At 39.1% G+C, this 16,729-nt stretch overlaps 1 protein-coding gene across 1 annotated transcript in view; it reads right to left on the bottom strand.

The window, feature by feature from the left end:
- Positions 1-206: 206 nt before the first annotated feature.
- The window catches only part of GRM5 (glutamate metabotropic receptor 5), an 879,135-nt gene continuing 862,612 nt past the window's right edge, over positions 207-16,729 (bottom strand). The window contains exon 9 of the mRNA XM_084773382.1: positions 207-781. Coding sequence (XP_084629508.1) covers positions 760-781 — 22 coding nt within the window. The 3' untranslated portion in view covers positions 207-759. The remainder of the gene's footprint in view (positions 782-16,729) is intronic.

Here is a 16,729-nt window from a genome sequence, read left to right as displayed (position 1 = left end):
ACCCAGTAAAATCTTTTAAGCAGTACAACAATCACAATGTGGTTGCGTTCTATTTTTCTTTAACTGAATGATTACAGCGAGTATACACAAGAAAAACATGTTCTTCAACATCTTCACATGACCAAATGCTTTAAGTATTATGGGTAAGAAACAAACATGAAAAACACGTTATTTCCGAGAACCCATATACATTAGTATCTAAGCAACTTGTGGTATATTCACAGAGTATAAGCAAACAAGGTAATTTCTCAGCCAGCTTTTCTTTACTGACAGGCTGCCATTTGTGGTTACAAAGAAAGAATCAATTATTTAAAAAAATAATCTTTTAAAAATCTTAAAAGAATCACAAATCTAAACTTCTATATAGAAACTGTCAGTCATTCTCCTTTAAACCCTAAAAGTACTCATTTACTCATCAATAATTTCTATTAAATCATATCAGAAATTTGAGGGCAAAAATAAGTATAACAAATTAGTCACCTTGAATCTAGTTTCAGTGAGAGAGTCACATCACCTCGTACTAATTTGGGTATTGTCTTTGCTCACCAACTTGAAAAAGTCCCTAGCTTTAGTATTAAGAATGTACTTTTCCTTAACTTCAAATTATTCACTAAGATTTTCTGCATCAGAGCCAATAGTAAAAACATCTTTACCTAACCTTGCTGAACAACCTGTTGTTTCCAAATTCTTTCTGAGGATAGTGGTCACTCTTAGCAATCTACATCTGTATATTATTTTCAAGTGTGGTGGTTGAATCATTCATCTGTTCCAGCAGCAGTGCCTGAAAGAGATTAAATATTGTTATTGTGAGTACCAGTGATACTGCCCAGTGAGGGTCTGGAAGCACCCCTTATAGCACTCAGACACTTCATATGTTGGGAGGATTAAGAGGACCACAAGGGTAACAAGCTGAGCTATGTTCCATAACAGCGTGAAGTCCTCAGGACATGTAGTTCTTGGCCCCATCATGGATATGCTAAACAATGGGCCACATTCCATGAGTTCTAGAGGTTTTTTTTTTTCCTGTTCCTTGTGTATAACCTCAACAATGGAGAGACACATAAAATTGAATAGTTACCAACATATGGAACAAATACATCAACCACAGTTACTTTACAGATATAAATAGAAAGAGGTATCAGAAGACACATTGAAACACATAACTTTGTGTTGTTATTCTGTGCTCGCAAGAAAGGCATACACCACCACAAACAGCTTTTAAGTAGAACTGTAAGTAGTGGATCTTTCTTAAGTAAATGAAGAACAAATTGACCACAAGGTAAGTTATTGACATATTAAAGAAATAAAAAAAGATATAAGCACCCTACCCTGCTAGAACCTAGCCATAAAGATGTACTCTTGCCCTGGACCATTGACACCTGGTCCTCCCTCTCCCATCGCCCCTCTTCCTGGCCCCAGGGCACACACCACTTCCCATTCCATATCTCCACCCCCATCCTCATGATCAGTAAGGACCTGGGAACAGCAGGCCAGGTGAGAGCCTTTCACCCAGCTCCTGGCCTGATAGAGCCCAGGCGAAGGGGTGCTCTCTGTCCTGGGCCACAGGTGCCCACTTCCCACCAGCATACTCCAGGGCTCTTCTAGGAATCTGCACCACTTCCTGGGCTACATCTCTATCCCCATCCTCTGTGACCTGCAATCACTTGAGAACAGCAACCACTTGGAATAGCAGATTGGCAACCACTGAGGAACAGCAGCCATCAAAGAGCAGCAGTGACCATCATGTAAGAGAAGAAACTGCCACCCAACAGAGACCAATAGCATCCATTGTGCCTTAATTCCTGGTCCGCCTCTCCACCTTTAATCTCAGTGACCAGCAGCCATTAGAGACTACTGTAGGCTCAATTTTCTCAACCAATATATTTTTAAAGAATTTATTAACAGAGCGTACGTCCCTTATAACCCGACTTACCTAAACGATAGGAAAAGAGTATTAAAGAATAACAAAACCATAAGGATATCAGTTCCGAGGAATGATTCTCCTGGAGTAATCAGCAGGATTTCTTCTGCTGGAACCCGGAGTAACCAGAATCCAGAACCTCAGCAAGAGTCCGGAGCCCCGAAGCCTTCCCTTGAACAGGTCTCTCTAGGAGCTTCTCGAAGTGGAACAATGAACAGTCAAAACTATCCCAAGTCTCCAAAGGCCCTGCCTCCAGGTTTGGCCTCATTTTTTTTTTTTTAATCTCCTCCCAGAGTCTGTTCACAGGATCTTTTCAGCTGGCAACAGTCAAGCTCCCACACAAGGTGGTTGGTCTTTTAGTGGATTAACCTCACCTTTTCTCACAAGAACGTTCTGATCCCACACTTGAGAACATAACAAAAACAGGTTTATCTCTCCATCAGACTACCAGTTCTCCCTGCTAACACCCGGGAAATCCAGAGGACTGCTACCATTGGGACCACCAGCTATACCTATAATCCTACAGGCCAACGACCCTCAGGCACCACCAGGCTTGCTAACACCAGATTTTATATTTAATAATTGAAGCAGTGATAGAATAGAAAGTATCAGATATAAGAAGGTACCAGGCAGCAGATATTATATTGTAGAGGAGTTCATTTAATGAGCATGGGGGCAGAAAAAAAAAGGGGGAAAGGGGTATCCCAAAGAGAGAGGGAGAGAGAGAGAGAGAGAGAGAGAGAGAGAGAGAGAGAGAGAGGGAGAGAGAGAGAGGTGGAGAGAGGAGAGAAAGTAGAGAGAGGGATAGAGGAAAGAGCAAAAGGGAGAGAGGGTAGAGTGAAAGGTTAGAGAGTGAGAGACCACATGGAGGGTCTGTCTTTTATATGGCCCTGGGCAGGGCCACGCCCCAGTGGCAGGTAGGCAATGACATCACAGGTAGGTGGACTGAAGCAGAATCCTAACATTCCCACCTTTTCCTCTAATTAAAAAATGAGGAACGTTGGATTGTTTTTATATAAGGTAAGTTAAAGTATATAAATGTAGATGAGGGAGAAAAGGGATAGAAAAAAAGCAGTAGCAACAAAATGTCCAGATTATATAGTTAAGGGGAAGGAAAAGTTCTGCCCTGAAAGTTTAAGGTAGAAGGCAGGCTATGTCAGCCATGTCCTGCAGCAGATAGGGAGCGAGAAGTGCTGGGGGAACTTGGAGCTGTTTGTCCCGGGCCTGGAGCACATCATTTCAGAATTTTGCAAATGGATAAGGGGGGAAGTAATCATCTTAACAACGTCCTGCTGACAGTAAGGCAGCAGTAGGGGGTTTAAAAAGGCTGAAATGTTGGTCAGGTTCAGAAAGAACAGGCTGTTGCACTTGCTGTCCAGGGTCTGAGAACATCTGCATCTGGGAAGGGCAATGCAGGTCCAGCTGGCATGATTTCTGCGGTTGGGCGGGAGCGCTGTGGGTAGCTGCTTTGATGATGTACCAGATGTAGGAAGTCTGGCAGGATACTGTAATATGTATGTGGGCAGAAGACAAAGTTAGTACGTTACGGAGAAAACTCCCTTTAGGTGCACATTTGAAACTCTTGGGAGAGCAAAGAGAAAAGGCTTGAGACAATGCTGACAATTCGTGAAAATTTTGGGAGAGCAAAGAAAAGGTCTGTATATGGGAACTTGCTTTCATTTAGCCAGTTGCTGGAAATAATTAAAACAGTTTAATTATGGAACTGTCTAAGTTTGGTTACAGAGGCACCTATGCTTAGAAGCCCTTAATGTGGGCATAGGGATTTGAGATTCTCAGACAGCAGTGGGAAGATACAAGTGAGGAGCCTGGAGAAACGGCGAGTGGACTATTTTTCATGGGCAGCAGCGGTGGCTGCAGACACAGAAGGGGGAAGCAGAAACAGCGGTTTTGCCCGTTATTGGTTAGTGAGAAGAGAGAGTCAGTTATGCAGGCTGGGGTTGTCAGCTGGTCTCGGGTGCAGAAAGGTGGCGACCAGGTAGTTAGGTGAGGGGGGTTCCCAAAACCAGGGACAAGGGAGAGGAATCCCACTCTCAGAGATATGCAATAGGTGAGAAACTTAGGTTTGGGGTCGTATTACTTATCTGGATTTCATTTGACCTGAGAGATGGATTTCCTGTTGCTTACAAGAATCCTTTTAAGTTTAGAAAGGGAGATACATTTCAGACACATGAGTATCATCACTGTTTCAAACCTACAGTGAAATACATATTGTTAGGCATGTACATATTGTAGGAAAAGGCAGTAGACATACATATAGTCTAGTAGAGGATTGGGACAAGAACTTTATGTTAAAGCTATGCGGACGGTGGTGAAGAGATACCTGCTTTCCGGGCCCCTTGAGAGAGCAAAGAAATTTGTCTACGCTTATAATCATGGTCTGAAGGCAGGGTTCATACAGGAATAAATGGAGCTATAGAGTGAAGTTTGTTTTTTTTTTCTTTGTTTGTTTTTTGTTTTTTGTTTTTTTTAGAGTGAAGTTTGTACCACAAGAAAATTATTGTGGGAAGTGTGTTAGAATGAGTTCAGTAGAAAGGATTCCAGACTTAAGACAGTTCTGGAAGAGCCTTCCCAGTACGGGCCACCAATTTTATATTTAATAATTAAAGCAATTATAGAATAGAAGGTATCAGATATAGGAAGGTACCAGGCAACAGTTATTAGTTGTAGAAGAGTTTGTTAAATGAGCATGGAGGGAGAAGGAAAGAGGGAAAGGGGTACCCAAGAGAGAGAAAGAGAGAGAGAAAGAGAGAGAGAGAGAGAGAGAGAGAGAGAGAGGGAGTAAGAGAGAGAAAGTAGAGAGATGGGAGAGGGTAGAGGAGAGAGGGTAGAGTGAAAGTTAGAGAGTGAGAGACCACATGGAGGGTCTGTCTTTTATAGGACTCTGCACATGGCCACGCCCTGTGGCAGGTAGGCAATGACATCACAAGTAGGAGGACTGAAGGAGAATCCTAACACCAGGCACAACCAAATGGCTAAACATCAGTGTAAAAACACAAGCAAGGCCTGGAGAGATGGCTCAGTGGTCGAGAGTGCTGGCTGCTCTTCCAGAGGTTTTGAGTTCAATTCCCAGCACCCACATGGCAGCACAAAACTGTCTGTAGCTCCAGTTCCAGAGGATCTGACACCCTCTTGCTGACATATAGGCAAACACCAATGGAAAGAAAGAAAGAAAGAAAGAAAGAAAGAAAGAAAGAAAGAAAGAAGGAAGGAAATAGAATATGAGCAACAAGGCACAGGGCCATATAGCATAACAAGAACCCAACTATTCTATTCAGCAAGACCTGGGTACCCTATACACATGAAGCACAAGAAAATGATCTTAAAGCCACTGCTATGAACATAATAGAGGACTTGAAAGAGAAAAATAAATCCCTGAATGAAATACTGGAAAATACAATCAAACAAGTGAAGGAATTGAGTAAATCCCTTAAGGAAATACTGGAAAACACAGTCAAATGGGAGAAGGAAGTGAATAAAACTCTTCAAGGCCTGAAAATGGAAATAGAAGCAATAAAGAAAACAAAAGCTGAGGCAATCCTGGAGATAGAAAACGTAGGGAAAAGAACAGAAACTATAGACACAAGCACTGTCAACAAAGTACAAGAGATGGAAGAAAGACTATCAAGTGTAGAAGATATGATCAAAGAAATAGATATCTCAGTCAAAGAAAATATTGAATCTAAAAAGTTCCTGACACAAAACATTCAAGAAATCTGAGACCCTATAAAAAGATCACCTGTAAGAATAATAGGAATAAAAGAAGACTCCAAGCTCCAAGCTCCAGAAAAGATTTTCAACAAAATTAAAGAAGAAAACCTCCCCAACCTAAAGAAAGAGATGTCTATAAACATACAAGAAGCTTACAGAACACAAAATAGATTGGACCAGAAAAGAAAATCTTTCTGCCACATAATAATCAAAACACTAAATGTACAGAACAAAGAATATTAAAAGTGAGAAAGGAAAAGGCCAAGTCACATACAAAGGTAGACCTATCCGAATTACACCTGATGTCTCAAGAGAGACTCTAAAAGCAAGAAAGGCCTGAGCAGATATCTTACAGACACTAAGAGATCACAGATATCATTCCAGACTACTATACCCAGACACACTTTTAATCACCATAGATGGACAAAACAAGATATTCCAAGACAAAACAAATTTAAAAAATAACTCTGCTGCCCCCAAATTGTTCCCTTCCCATTGGTGAGGATGCCTGGCAGCAGCGCACAGAGGAAGGGGAAGTAGTCTATCTGAATGAGACCTGATAGGCTGTGGTCATATGGTGAGGGAGGTGGTCCCCTTCTGTCAGAGGTGAATAGGACAAAAGATGGGGGCAGTGTGAAGATATAAGTGAGGGTATAACAATTACGATGTAATTTGAATAAATTATGTAAAATATCTATCAACAAATCCAGCCCTACAGAAGATATTAAAAAAAAAATTCCAACCCAAGGAGGCTAACTATAACCAGGGAAACAGAGGAAATAAATAATCCCACAGCAGCAAAACCAAAAGAAGGGAAGAATACATACACCATACACACATACTCTACCACCACCAACATCAAAATAACATAATGTAACAATCATTTGTCATTAATATAACTCAACATCAGTTGACTCAGTTCCCCAATAAAAAGATACAGACTAACAGAATGGATGTGAAAACAAGATCTATCAATTTGTTGCATACAGGAAATACACCTCATCAATAAAAATAATTATCTCAGAGTAAAGGGATGCAAAAAGATTTTCCAATTAAATGGACACAAGAAACAAGCTAGAGTAGCCATTCTAGTATGTAATAAAATAGACTTTTAACCAAATTTAATCAAAAGAGATGTGGAAAAATACTTCATACTCATCAAGGTAAAGATCCACCATGATGAACTCTCAATTCTGAACATATATGCCCTAAATGCAAGAGTGTCCACATTCATAAAAGAAACACTACTAAAACTGGAACCAAGCATCAAAACCCACACATTGATAGTGAGAGACTTCAACACCCCTCTCACCAATGAACAGATAATTGAGGCAGAAACTAAACAGAGAGATATGAAACCAACAGAAATCATGAATCACATGAATGTCATATATATCTACAGAACATTTAATACAAACACAAAAAGAATATACATCTTTCTCAGAACCTTCTTCAGATCACATGGTTGGTCACAAAGCAAACCTCAACAGGTAGAAATTGAAATAACCCCTCGTATCTTATCAGACCATCCTGGATTGAAGCTATCTTTCAACAATAACAAAAAACAAGAAAAAGAAACCCTACATAATCATGGAAACTCTCTAATCAATGACCACTGGAACAGGAAAGAAATAAAGAAATTAATATCTTTTTAGAATTTTAATGAAAATGAAGGCACAACATACCCAAATTTATGGGCCACAATGAATGCAGTGCTGAGGGGAAAGTTCATAGTACTAAGTGACTTCATAATGAAATTGGAGAGTTCTCAGACTAGCAGCTTAAAAGGAGACCTAAAAATCCCTAGAACACACCCAAGAGGAATAGATGGCAGGAAATGCTCAAATCTCACTCAGTAGGGGAAATAGACTAGTCAGTGGAACACGTTGAAGAGAGGGAATAGGTTAGGGGAAATGAGGGTGGAGATCAGATATATAGTGAGCAGGGGCAAGGTGACAGAAGGTGTGTAGAGAGGAGCAACTATGGAATGGGGAACCTCTTAGTCAAGTAGGAGACCTACAACAGGGTGGGCTCCTGGGAGGACACAACAGTGACTCTAGGTGAAATCCCTGGTGGCCCGAGTCATGTAGACTAGATAGTCCACCCTCTGGTCAGCCAGGAATCCTGGTGGAGAGAGGGGAACACCAACTCATTTACAAAAATCTCCATCAGGAATTTACTCTGCCTTCAGGAGATGCAGGCATTAAGATAGAGCAGAGATCAAGATGAATGTGAAACTGATGCCTGGCCCAACCTGAGACTGATTCCATGTTAAAGAGAGCTAACCTCTGACACTGTTGATGATGCTCTACTGTGTTTCCAGATAGGGAACCTAGTGTGGTTGTTCTTTGAGAGGCTCTGCTCAGCAATGGATGGAAACAGAAACTGAGACTCACAGCCGTACAATGGGCTGAGGGAGTGTAGGGAGTTTTTGCAGAAGAGTGGAGAAAGATAGAATGACCCAGAGGCCACAGGAGCCGCACAACAAGACCAACAGTCCCAACTCACCTGGGCCCGAGGGCCTCGTGGAGACTGAAGCACCAACTGTAGACCAGGCATGGACTAGACCTAGATCCCCTGCACATATACATGCAGTGGGCAGATTAGCTCCCATGTTGGCCCTCAAGAAAGGGGATGGGGCCTGCCCTTGGCATGGTCTCAGTTGCATGCCTTTTGATCACTTTACCCTGATGTGGCTGCCAGGACATTGTGAAAGAAGAAATAAACCATCTTGATGAGGAGCTTTCTTTTGCAGCAGTGTGAGGGGCATCTTCCCTTTTCTTAGGGACAGGGGAGGGAGATGGGGGATGAGGGAGGGACGAAGGGAGGGAAGGGACCGGAGGGAAGGAGGGGAGGGGGATACGATTGAGATGTAAAGTGAATAATTTAAAAAAAGAAAGAAAAGAAAAAGATACAAGCACATAGTTGTTAAAAAGGCTTGCATCTAGAACATGTGGCTATGTAAGGCAAAACGAAAAGCACAAAAAAGGGAACACAATAGAATATTTAGTAGAAAGGTTGAACTGTACAAACAGAAAATTTACACAACCAACCAACATTTTAAAAATACAGTCCCACAGTAACATGGGGCAAAATTAAACCAAACCATTACAGCAAAGTGGCCTGGAAAAACTAGAAAATATGATAATACTATTCTCCAGGATAAGGACCAAGCAAAATAGCTCTTATTTTTATGGGTTGTATTACATTAAATTGACTCAATTAAAAATAAAAAGCATGTTGACATTATCCAACAAAACTGAAAATTTATGAGCTTTGTGGTTTGCTTGTCCTACTGTTGGAGAGTGTCCCCAAAATCCATGCTCATGAGCACCAGTGATGCATGTTCAAAAACAGCTAAAGCAGCATCATTCAAAAAGCCCTGCGACAGGAAAATGAATAGATAAATTTTAATATAGTCATAAAAGGCATTTGTATGTAATACCAAAAATGAACTAATATTACTCACAAGAGCCCAAATGAATCTTATAAACATCCCACTGACAAATAAAAGATCTAAGAAATGCAGATACTATGAGTAAAACCCAACTGAGGAGTAGCGACTATGACGCACCCAAAACGGCACACTGTCTTGCATCGCTTTTCTATAAAAATACTGACAATTTATTTTTTGAGAAAAGAACCTCTCATCCCTGGAGCTCACTTTGCAGTCTACTCTGACCTTGAATTTAAGCTCTTCTTGCCTCAGCTTCCCAACTGTTAAGCACTTGTAAACCATCTTTATGAAGAACTTCTCATATTTTATAATTTATGGGTTCTACTTTCTTTATTGGGGCATTTCTACCACACTTAACTTTGGAATTATGTGTCATTTAGTTCAGAGATAATATTGATCACAATTATATTTTCCAAGCATCGCCAACAATACATTTCCTGTCATTTATATGTTTATTGCAATGTGTCATTTCTCTCATAGTTGACATTTACATTTCTCTGCTTCATACTGGTTAGAGTGCTGGTACTCAGATATTCTGCTTTATCTCTTATGTTGGGTCATCTTCATTTTTATTCTCTTGGGACAACCACCTTCGGAACTTACTCACAGTACACAAGAAAGCCTGAAGCATATACATCCCAGATATATTGCTCTGAGTTCATATGTTGGCAGGACTCCCCAGCTGATTGCCAGAAAAGCCCACTAGATATGTGGGTGAGAAAGATTTCAGATTGTGACTCTCATCTACTGAGTCATGCCTAGTTTCACTGTCTGAGACCCCAGGAATCACAGAGTGGAAAGCACCTAACTTGTGCTGCCCTTTCTTAATCCTATTCTTTGGAACTGGAAGTGTAATACAATGAAGTTTGATTTATAGCACTCATCTGGAGTAACAATGTGAAGCAGCCTAAATATGACTGGAAGATAGTTACATACCAGCAGTTGAGGGCATCATAACACAATCAAGAATATTTCCACTGATTCTGGCACTAGGCAGAATATAAAAGCCAAAGTGAGTTTCCAAGAGAATAACATTAAGGTATTAGAGTTTTGAGGATACTCTCTGAAGCTATGAAGGAATGACATGTTTTGTTGGTCACTGTAGAATGCCGATACTTGTGCTTGGCAGTGGGAGATTTAACAATGCTGCATCCTATTGCAGTGTGGATAACAGGATCCATGGTAATAAGTTATGAAGTAACTAAGGAGACTGCTACAAAGATGACTGAAAGAAAACATCCTCTCCACATTGCCATGACAGTGAAAGATCATCATGAAAAGGAGAAGTGGTTAAATTGTAAGGATTAAGAGCTTCATTACTTCATTCCCACTTTCTCTAGAAATCAAAAGAATATAAATTTGTCAAAAATCACAGTGCAGGGAGATGAGATGTTTTGATTAAGACCTCAACGTTTCACAAAGCAATTTCCTTATAGATCCCTCTAAAGATACAAAAGCTCCCCTGAATGGAGATGCCTTGCAGATTTTCTACAGTAAGACTTCAAAGAATTAGAAAACTCAGTGGAAGTCTAATGAGGTACCAAGGTAGAAAGTCTTGTCTTGATAGAACGTGTTGGTATGGCTTTTGTTTAATTATGTGACTTACAAATTGGTTCATAAATGATGGGGTAGATGGATCCATCAGGAAAGTGCTCACATCAAGTACATGCAGGCAGAAAACTGTATATATAATAAATAAATAAATCTTTAAAAAAAAAAGAGCATTAAATCCTGAGTTTGATTCCCAACACCTGCGTAAAAAAGCTAATCACATCCCTAATACCAGCAATAGTATGGCAGGAACAGTTGAATCCTTGCAGCTTCGAGGTCAGCAAGTCTATAGCCTAATTTATGAGCTCCAAGAGAACCAAGGTTGTACTCTGGCCTACCCATGTATGTGCTTACACCCTGCATATGTGCATACACCCACAAAACTATGTGCATCTATGTGCCCACACATATACATACACAAGAACAACAAGGAAAAAAGAATTGAAAATACCAAAGATTAAAGTATAACAAATAAATCAACGCATGAGAAATGCTCGAGGTTATTTTTACATTGAGTTATTTTTGAACAGAAAAGGGGAGAGTACAAATTTTAAAAGTGGGGTTTTAGAATTCCAAATTCCAGTCAGTGTCCAAAAAGCTACACTGAGGAAATATTTCAGTTATAACAGTAACCATTTGTTATGTACAGGGACAGGGAGGACTCAGAGGTACATTCTGGAAGCACAGAAAATAGATTTCTAAGTACAGTGTAAAAAATGTTATATATCTAGTTCATTTTATAATTTTACATATATGAGGTTTTTTTTTTTTTTTTTACATATATGGATGTTGAGTCTCCTGGAACTGGAATGACAGACTGCTGTGAGCCACCATGTGGGTGCTGGGTCTAGAACATGTGTCTTCTAGAGGCAGAGCTAGAACACTCAACTGGTATGTCATCTCTCTTGTTTAAGCCCCCAGCATGTATAGATTTATTATTTATGACTGGTGAAAGGATTATTGAGAACTTTGAACACTGAATCAGATTACTGTTCAGATACTACAGTGCAATGTCTCACAGAGGCTGAAGCTTCTGCCAAGGTTTTTGTGCCTTTCCAAATATGTTAATAGGCATTGTCTTCAAATGAAAGCCTCTCTGGATAACATCAGACAGTAAGTCATTACAATAATCTTTTGTCGTAAACTTCATATTCATGTCTAGCCAAAAGAAGTATTAAAAAGAATTACTAATATATCTGAGAATCTTGACATTGTAAATTGGAAGAATGTGTGTTTGTAAGGCAAATTGGCAGCCTCTTAAGCTCCAGCTAGAAATGATTTTGGTATTATATCAGTCGCTGGATGGTCACTTTCCTCAATATTATGCAATGGAAATAATTTGAAGATTTGCTTATGTTTATTTCCTGGGTGTGAGTGTTTTGTCTGCATGTGTGTATGTGAATCATGCGTGATCCCGGTGCTTGCATGTCCAAAAAGGCCAGAAGATGGCATTGAATATCTTGGAACTGGAGTTTCAGGTTTATTGTGAGCTGCTGTGTGGGTGCTGAGAAACTAATGTAAGTCTTCTGCCCCTAAATAACATTATTAATGTGATTCTTCTTATGAAAATAACTCACAAGGGACAGAATATAGTGAAATTTCAAAGTATTTCATTTCTCCTAGGTCATTTTATTTATTTTTTTACAAATGAAAGCATTGGAATTTTGTGGGGAAAGTTTTCCTGCTATCTCTGCTTATCTGTGTGATTTCTTCCTGAGAAATGGATCTGTCCAATCTGTGCTGAGCTTTTAATGCTCATGTCCAGAGTCTAGCACATGGCTAAGCACACAAGAGTCGAGGGGAAGGTAAGGAGAGTTCTTGGTTCTCAAATCCACTCTCTTTGCCAAAGACATCATTGGCCTACATCATGTGGTCTCTGCCAGGAGAAGCAAAACACAACAGACAGCTCTGAAATAATTTTTACCTGCATTACCCAGATACTTAAATAATTTAAATAAATTATTTTCTTTAGTTTTTAAAATCATGGTGTCCTAAAATTAGATTTAGTTCTTATAATCAAAGATCTAGAAGATCAAAGAAACATAATGGTTTCAAAAAATTCACAGTCATAAAATCAGTGGGAAAAAAACACATATAAAAATTCAATTTATCTAAGTCCTAGCTAAGTACTTTTCCCAGTGTCACCTCTTTGTATGAGAACCTGAAAACTAACCTGTGACCGTGTCACATTAGAATTTTGTAGCTTTCAAAACTCTGTTTTTAAAATGAAATTGTACTTAGTTTATCAAATTCACTTAATCATCGGAGTGCAATTTGTTTATTATTTCTCCGATGATTAAATGAAAGAGAATTCTCTGATGAATTTGTGACTTAATTGCTTTGCGGCTCATTAAGTAGAGCATTTGTCATTGTTTTATGTAGCCCAGTTGGAAAATCATCATTTGGAAATTACTATAGAGGCTGATTTAGTGTCAGAAACACAGTATCATTAATGTTTTCTTGGAGATAATAACAGACCATTTTCAATTTGTGTTAAATATTTTAGTTGCTTCCCAGAGTTGAGGGTATAGTCCTGTCACGCACTTTATATGCTTCCAATGTAATTTGCTGAACTAAGTACTGCAGACCTGAGATTTTCTTCCTATTACACTCAAACTTACTCTGAGTTAAGTTACTCTTAATATGCCAAGCTCATAACTTCAAAATCAGTACTTAAACTTTGATCTCTATATCTTATATTTTGTTTTAAATATCCAGTTGTATGTTTGTTGGCTTCTTTGATTTTTTCCCCCATGAATTCCCATTTGTACTCAAATTAACCTACCACCACTCTGAAATCATTGTGGGGCTCCAGACGTAATCTTCTATAGTCCTTGCTCCCATATTTTCTTTTCAATATCTTCTTTATCTGAGCTAAGAATCTTGGAATTATCGTTAGTTCCTTTATCTCATAGTGTCCAATCTTTCTCTTTAAATGACCCACTGTCTTCATCTCTGAAAGATCTCCAGAATTAATCACACTTTCCTAACAATTGTATCAAGCCTGTGTGGTGTTCCCTATATGCAAACAATCGCAAACTTAACCAAGTAACAAAGGTTCTTCTCAGGTGTATGTGTTGTCTTTCTACTGTCTGTCCTTCAGCTATTAATGCCATTTGGGACTATTGTTCTTCAAGTGGCTCTTATGTATCTAGTATTCCTTTGGTTTAGAATCACTTAGAAAGAGTAAAAGATGCAAAAGAGGGTTTGGGGGCACATTCCCAAAACTATGATTTTATTCTCATTCGACTGGCCACCTTCGAATTATCTCATTGCACACTGCTGTCCTTCCTGCCTTCTTAGTTTTCCTAATTTGAACATTTCTTACTATCACTTTCCTGCTTAGCCCTATGTTTGTGATATCCTTTGTTCCCAAAGTATTTTTAAAAAAACATCCTACAATTTGTTAAATCCTAGAAAGTATTCAAACTAAAGTTTATTCTTTAAAGTCCCTGACACAAGACCTCTTTTAATTCGAAAATGATGTCATGGTCATGTCTGCCTGTGTCAGCTTCTGATTTATTTTTTTCTAGTGTGTGTTTTCATGATAATTCCTTCATACCGTGAAAGTTATTCTAGGATATGAGGGAAAATGAGACATACAAACTTTGGAAAAAGCAAAGGTTGAATGGAAAAGAAACTTGGAATATTAGTGTTAGGAAAAGCATCTTTCAGTACCCTACTTTATAGGTAAGGCTCTGGACAAGTTGTGAGAAAAGACATTATTATTATGCTAAGAAGCTGCATAATACATAATAGGAAGCTTCAAAAGATACGTATAGAGCCAAGTATTTGCATGGAAAATTGTTAGAATTTTGCTTCTGTGTTTTTTCTGCTATTAAAATTTCCACTGTGATGGTATGTTCTGAATAGAGTTTCTGATCAGGTCAGTGGAGAGAATGAACTAATTATCTGAGTCTTTCTGGTTTATCCTTAGATAGGTTAGCTGACTTTCTTGGTGAAAGTTACTTTGTTATGATTAATGAGAAAAGGGTATTTCCTGGCAGCCCACCCCCTACGAGGCATTCCTCAACCATGCTAACCATGGAGGTCGGCATCTCTTCTAGTGTTGCTGTTATCAGTTGGCATGACATTTGTGGAGTTATCTTCTAAGAAGAGATTTCAGTCTAGCCTCTTAGTTGAAATCTAAGTGCTGGGAGTTCAGTTTTGAACCCCTCCAAGTCCTGTTCTTCATGACAAATTTGTAACAAGCTATTTAAATATATGGCTGAAAGGGACATTAATGGACTGAAGGGTTACCCTTCAAGGAAAGTGAGTTTAAAGAAAGCATTCTGCCTTAATGGCATTTTACAACTTGAAATATCATGCTTGCCTGTCCACTAAGTACACTTTAATCTCTGACTACTTCTGATTACAAAGCAAATGAGGGTTCTATTATAAACTAAGTGCTTCAACATTTTGAGAGCAGCAGACCCTTTGCCCTCCTGGGCACATTATTTGATAGTTTGTCCTGGTCTCCCTCAGATCGCACACACTTCTGCATAGTTGCAGCCTCGTCTCCACTTCCTTCAGAGCCCATGTCAATCTGCCTACTGTCATGGCTCCTTGAAATTTTAATTCTGACGGCGTCTGTTATTTTACACCATCAGGGCGGTGCCAGGTGGTATGAGAGCTTGAGTCGGGAGGCATGCACCTTGTTACTTGGCTTGCCAAGCAACCTGAGCTATGTCTAACTTCCTTGACTCCCTACTTCCTCATGTGACCTTCAGTTTCTTTGGTTCTAACTACTGGTCCCTATGGGGGAAATAGTCCATGAATGTGCTTCTAGCCTCCTTATCAGTGACTAGAATATTGTAGGTTTTCTGTAATAGGTGTCTATCGTGATCTCGAGACAACCTCTTCACCTTCAATTTTAAGTGATGCAACAGAGCTATTCCTCTGTGGAAACTGTGATATGAAAGTGGTCAGGAGCCTCATGATATTTCCTGTGGCAAAAGTGCATGATATGGACTATCAAACATTTTATTTTATACAGTTCCTGTGCATATAGTAAGTTACCATGATAGTCCTAGTTCTGTGAGACATCTATAAAAAAAGCCATTTAACAAATGAGAATAATGATGCCTAAAATGTCAACCCTGAAAGCTCTCCTTAGATTAAAAGGAAGTGTTCAGAAAGGAAGTATTATTCTCCGTGTAGCATGATCATAGCTACCATACTGCATTGGATGGGATATTTATAGTGACTGTCTTCAGATTTTCTTGAGCTTGGCCATATGAGTGTAGCTATGTTCTCAAAATTAAAATATAAATGTACTCAAATTCCTAATATGTGCCAAGCATACTCCTAGGAAGTTTTCATGAAATTACATTATGTAATCTGTGCAGCATCTATATGGAGATGTGACATTTCCACTGTGTACAAATGGATATTCAACTTGCCTGTGGTACGTGGCTGGTAAGATCCTCACCATGGGGTGCCTAACCCCAGTAGATAGATACATCTACACCACAACTCCTATACCTAATGTCCAGGGAACATTATGGAAGACAAGACAGAAAGATTGTAACAGTGAGAAGATCATCTGCAGAGGCCAATAGTCATCAGCTAGCAGATAGTAGCTATCTGTATGTGACAGAGCCACACCTATGAAATCTCAACAATATAGCTACATAAACAAAACCTGAATCATGGCAATATCACTTCACATATCAACCTGGGAGCAAGAACTACCTCAAACTTCTACCTCTAGATTAGGAACAATTAGTGGTTACTGAGAGAGGAAGATTTAATTTTCTTCATGAATGAGGACCCTAAATAGTCAGCCCCAAAGACATGTGCACAGGGGCAACACTAAATAAACTTACTAGATTTTATTTATATATGTGTGTAACAACAATAATTTAAAAAAGAGGTGAATTTGAGAAAGAGTGGTACTAACACAGGAAGAGTTGGAGGGAGGAGAAAGGGTTAGAAAAGATGTAAATATGATACTTTTTAAAATGAGATTAAAAAAAGTAAAGAAAAATAAAACAAAAGATGCAAAATGTATAAAAGATTCCTAATCACGAAACATTTAGGCTTCTTTTCCCTTAAGGCATTACATATGG

Source organism: Acomys minous (genome assembly GCF_964271855.1).
Source record: "Acomys minous genome assembly, chromosome: 2".
Classification (NCBI taxonomy): Eukaryota; Metazoa; Chordata; class Mammalia; order Rodentia; family Muridae; genus Acomys; species Acomys minous.
The sequence above is the reverse complement of the archived record's forward strand: the minus strand, read 5'-3'. Positions and strand labels throughout refer to the sequence as shown.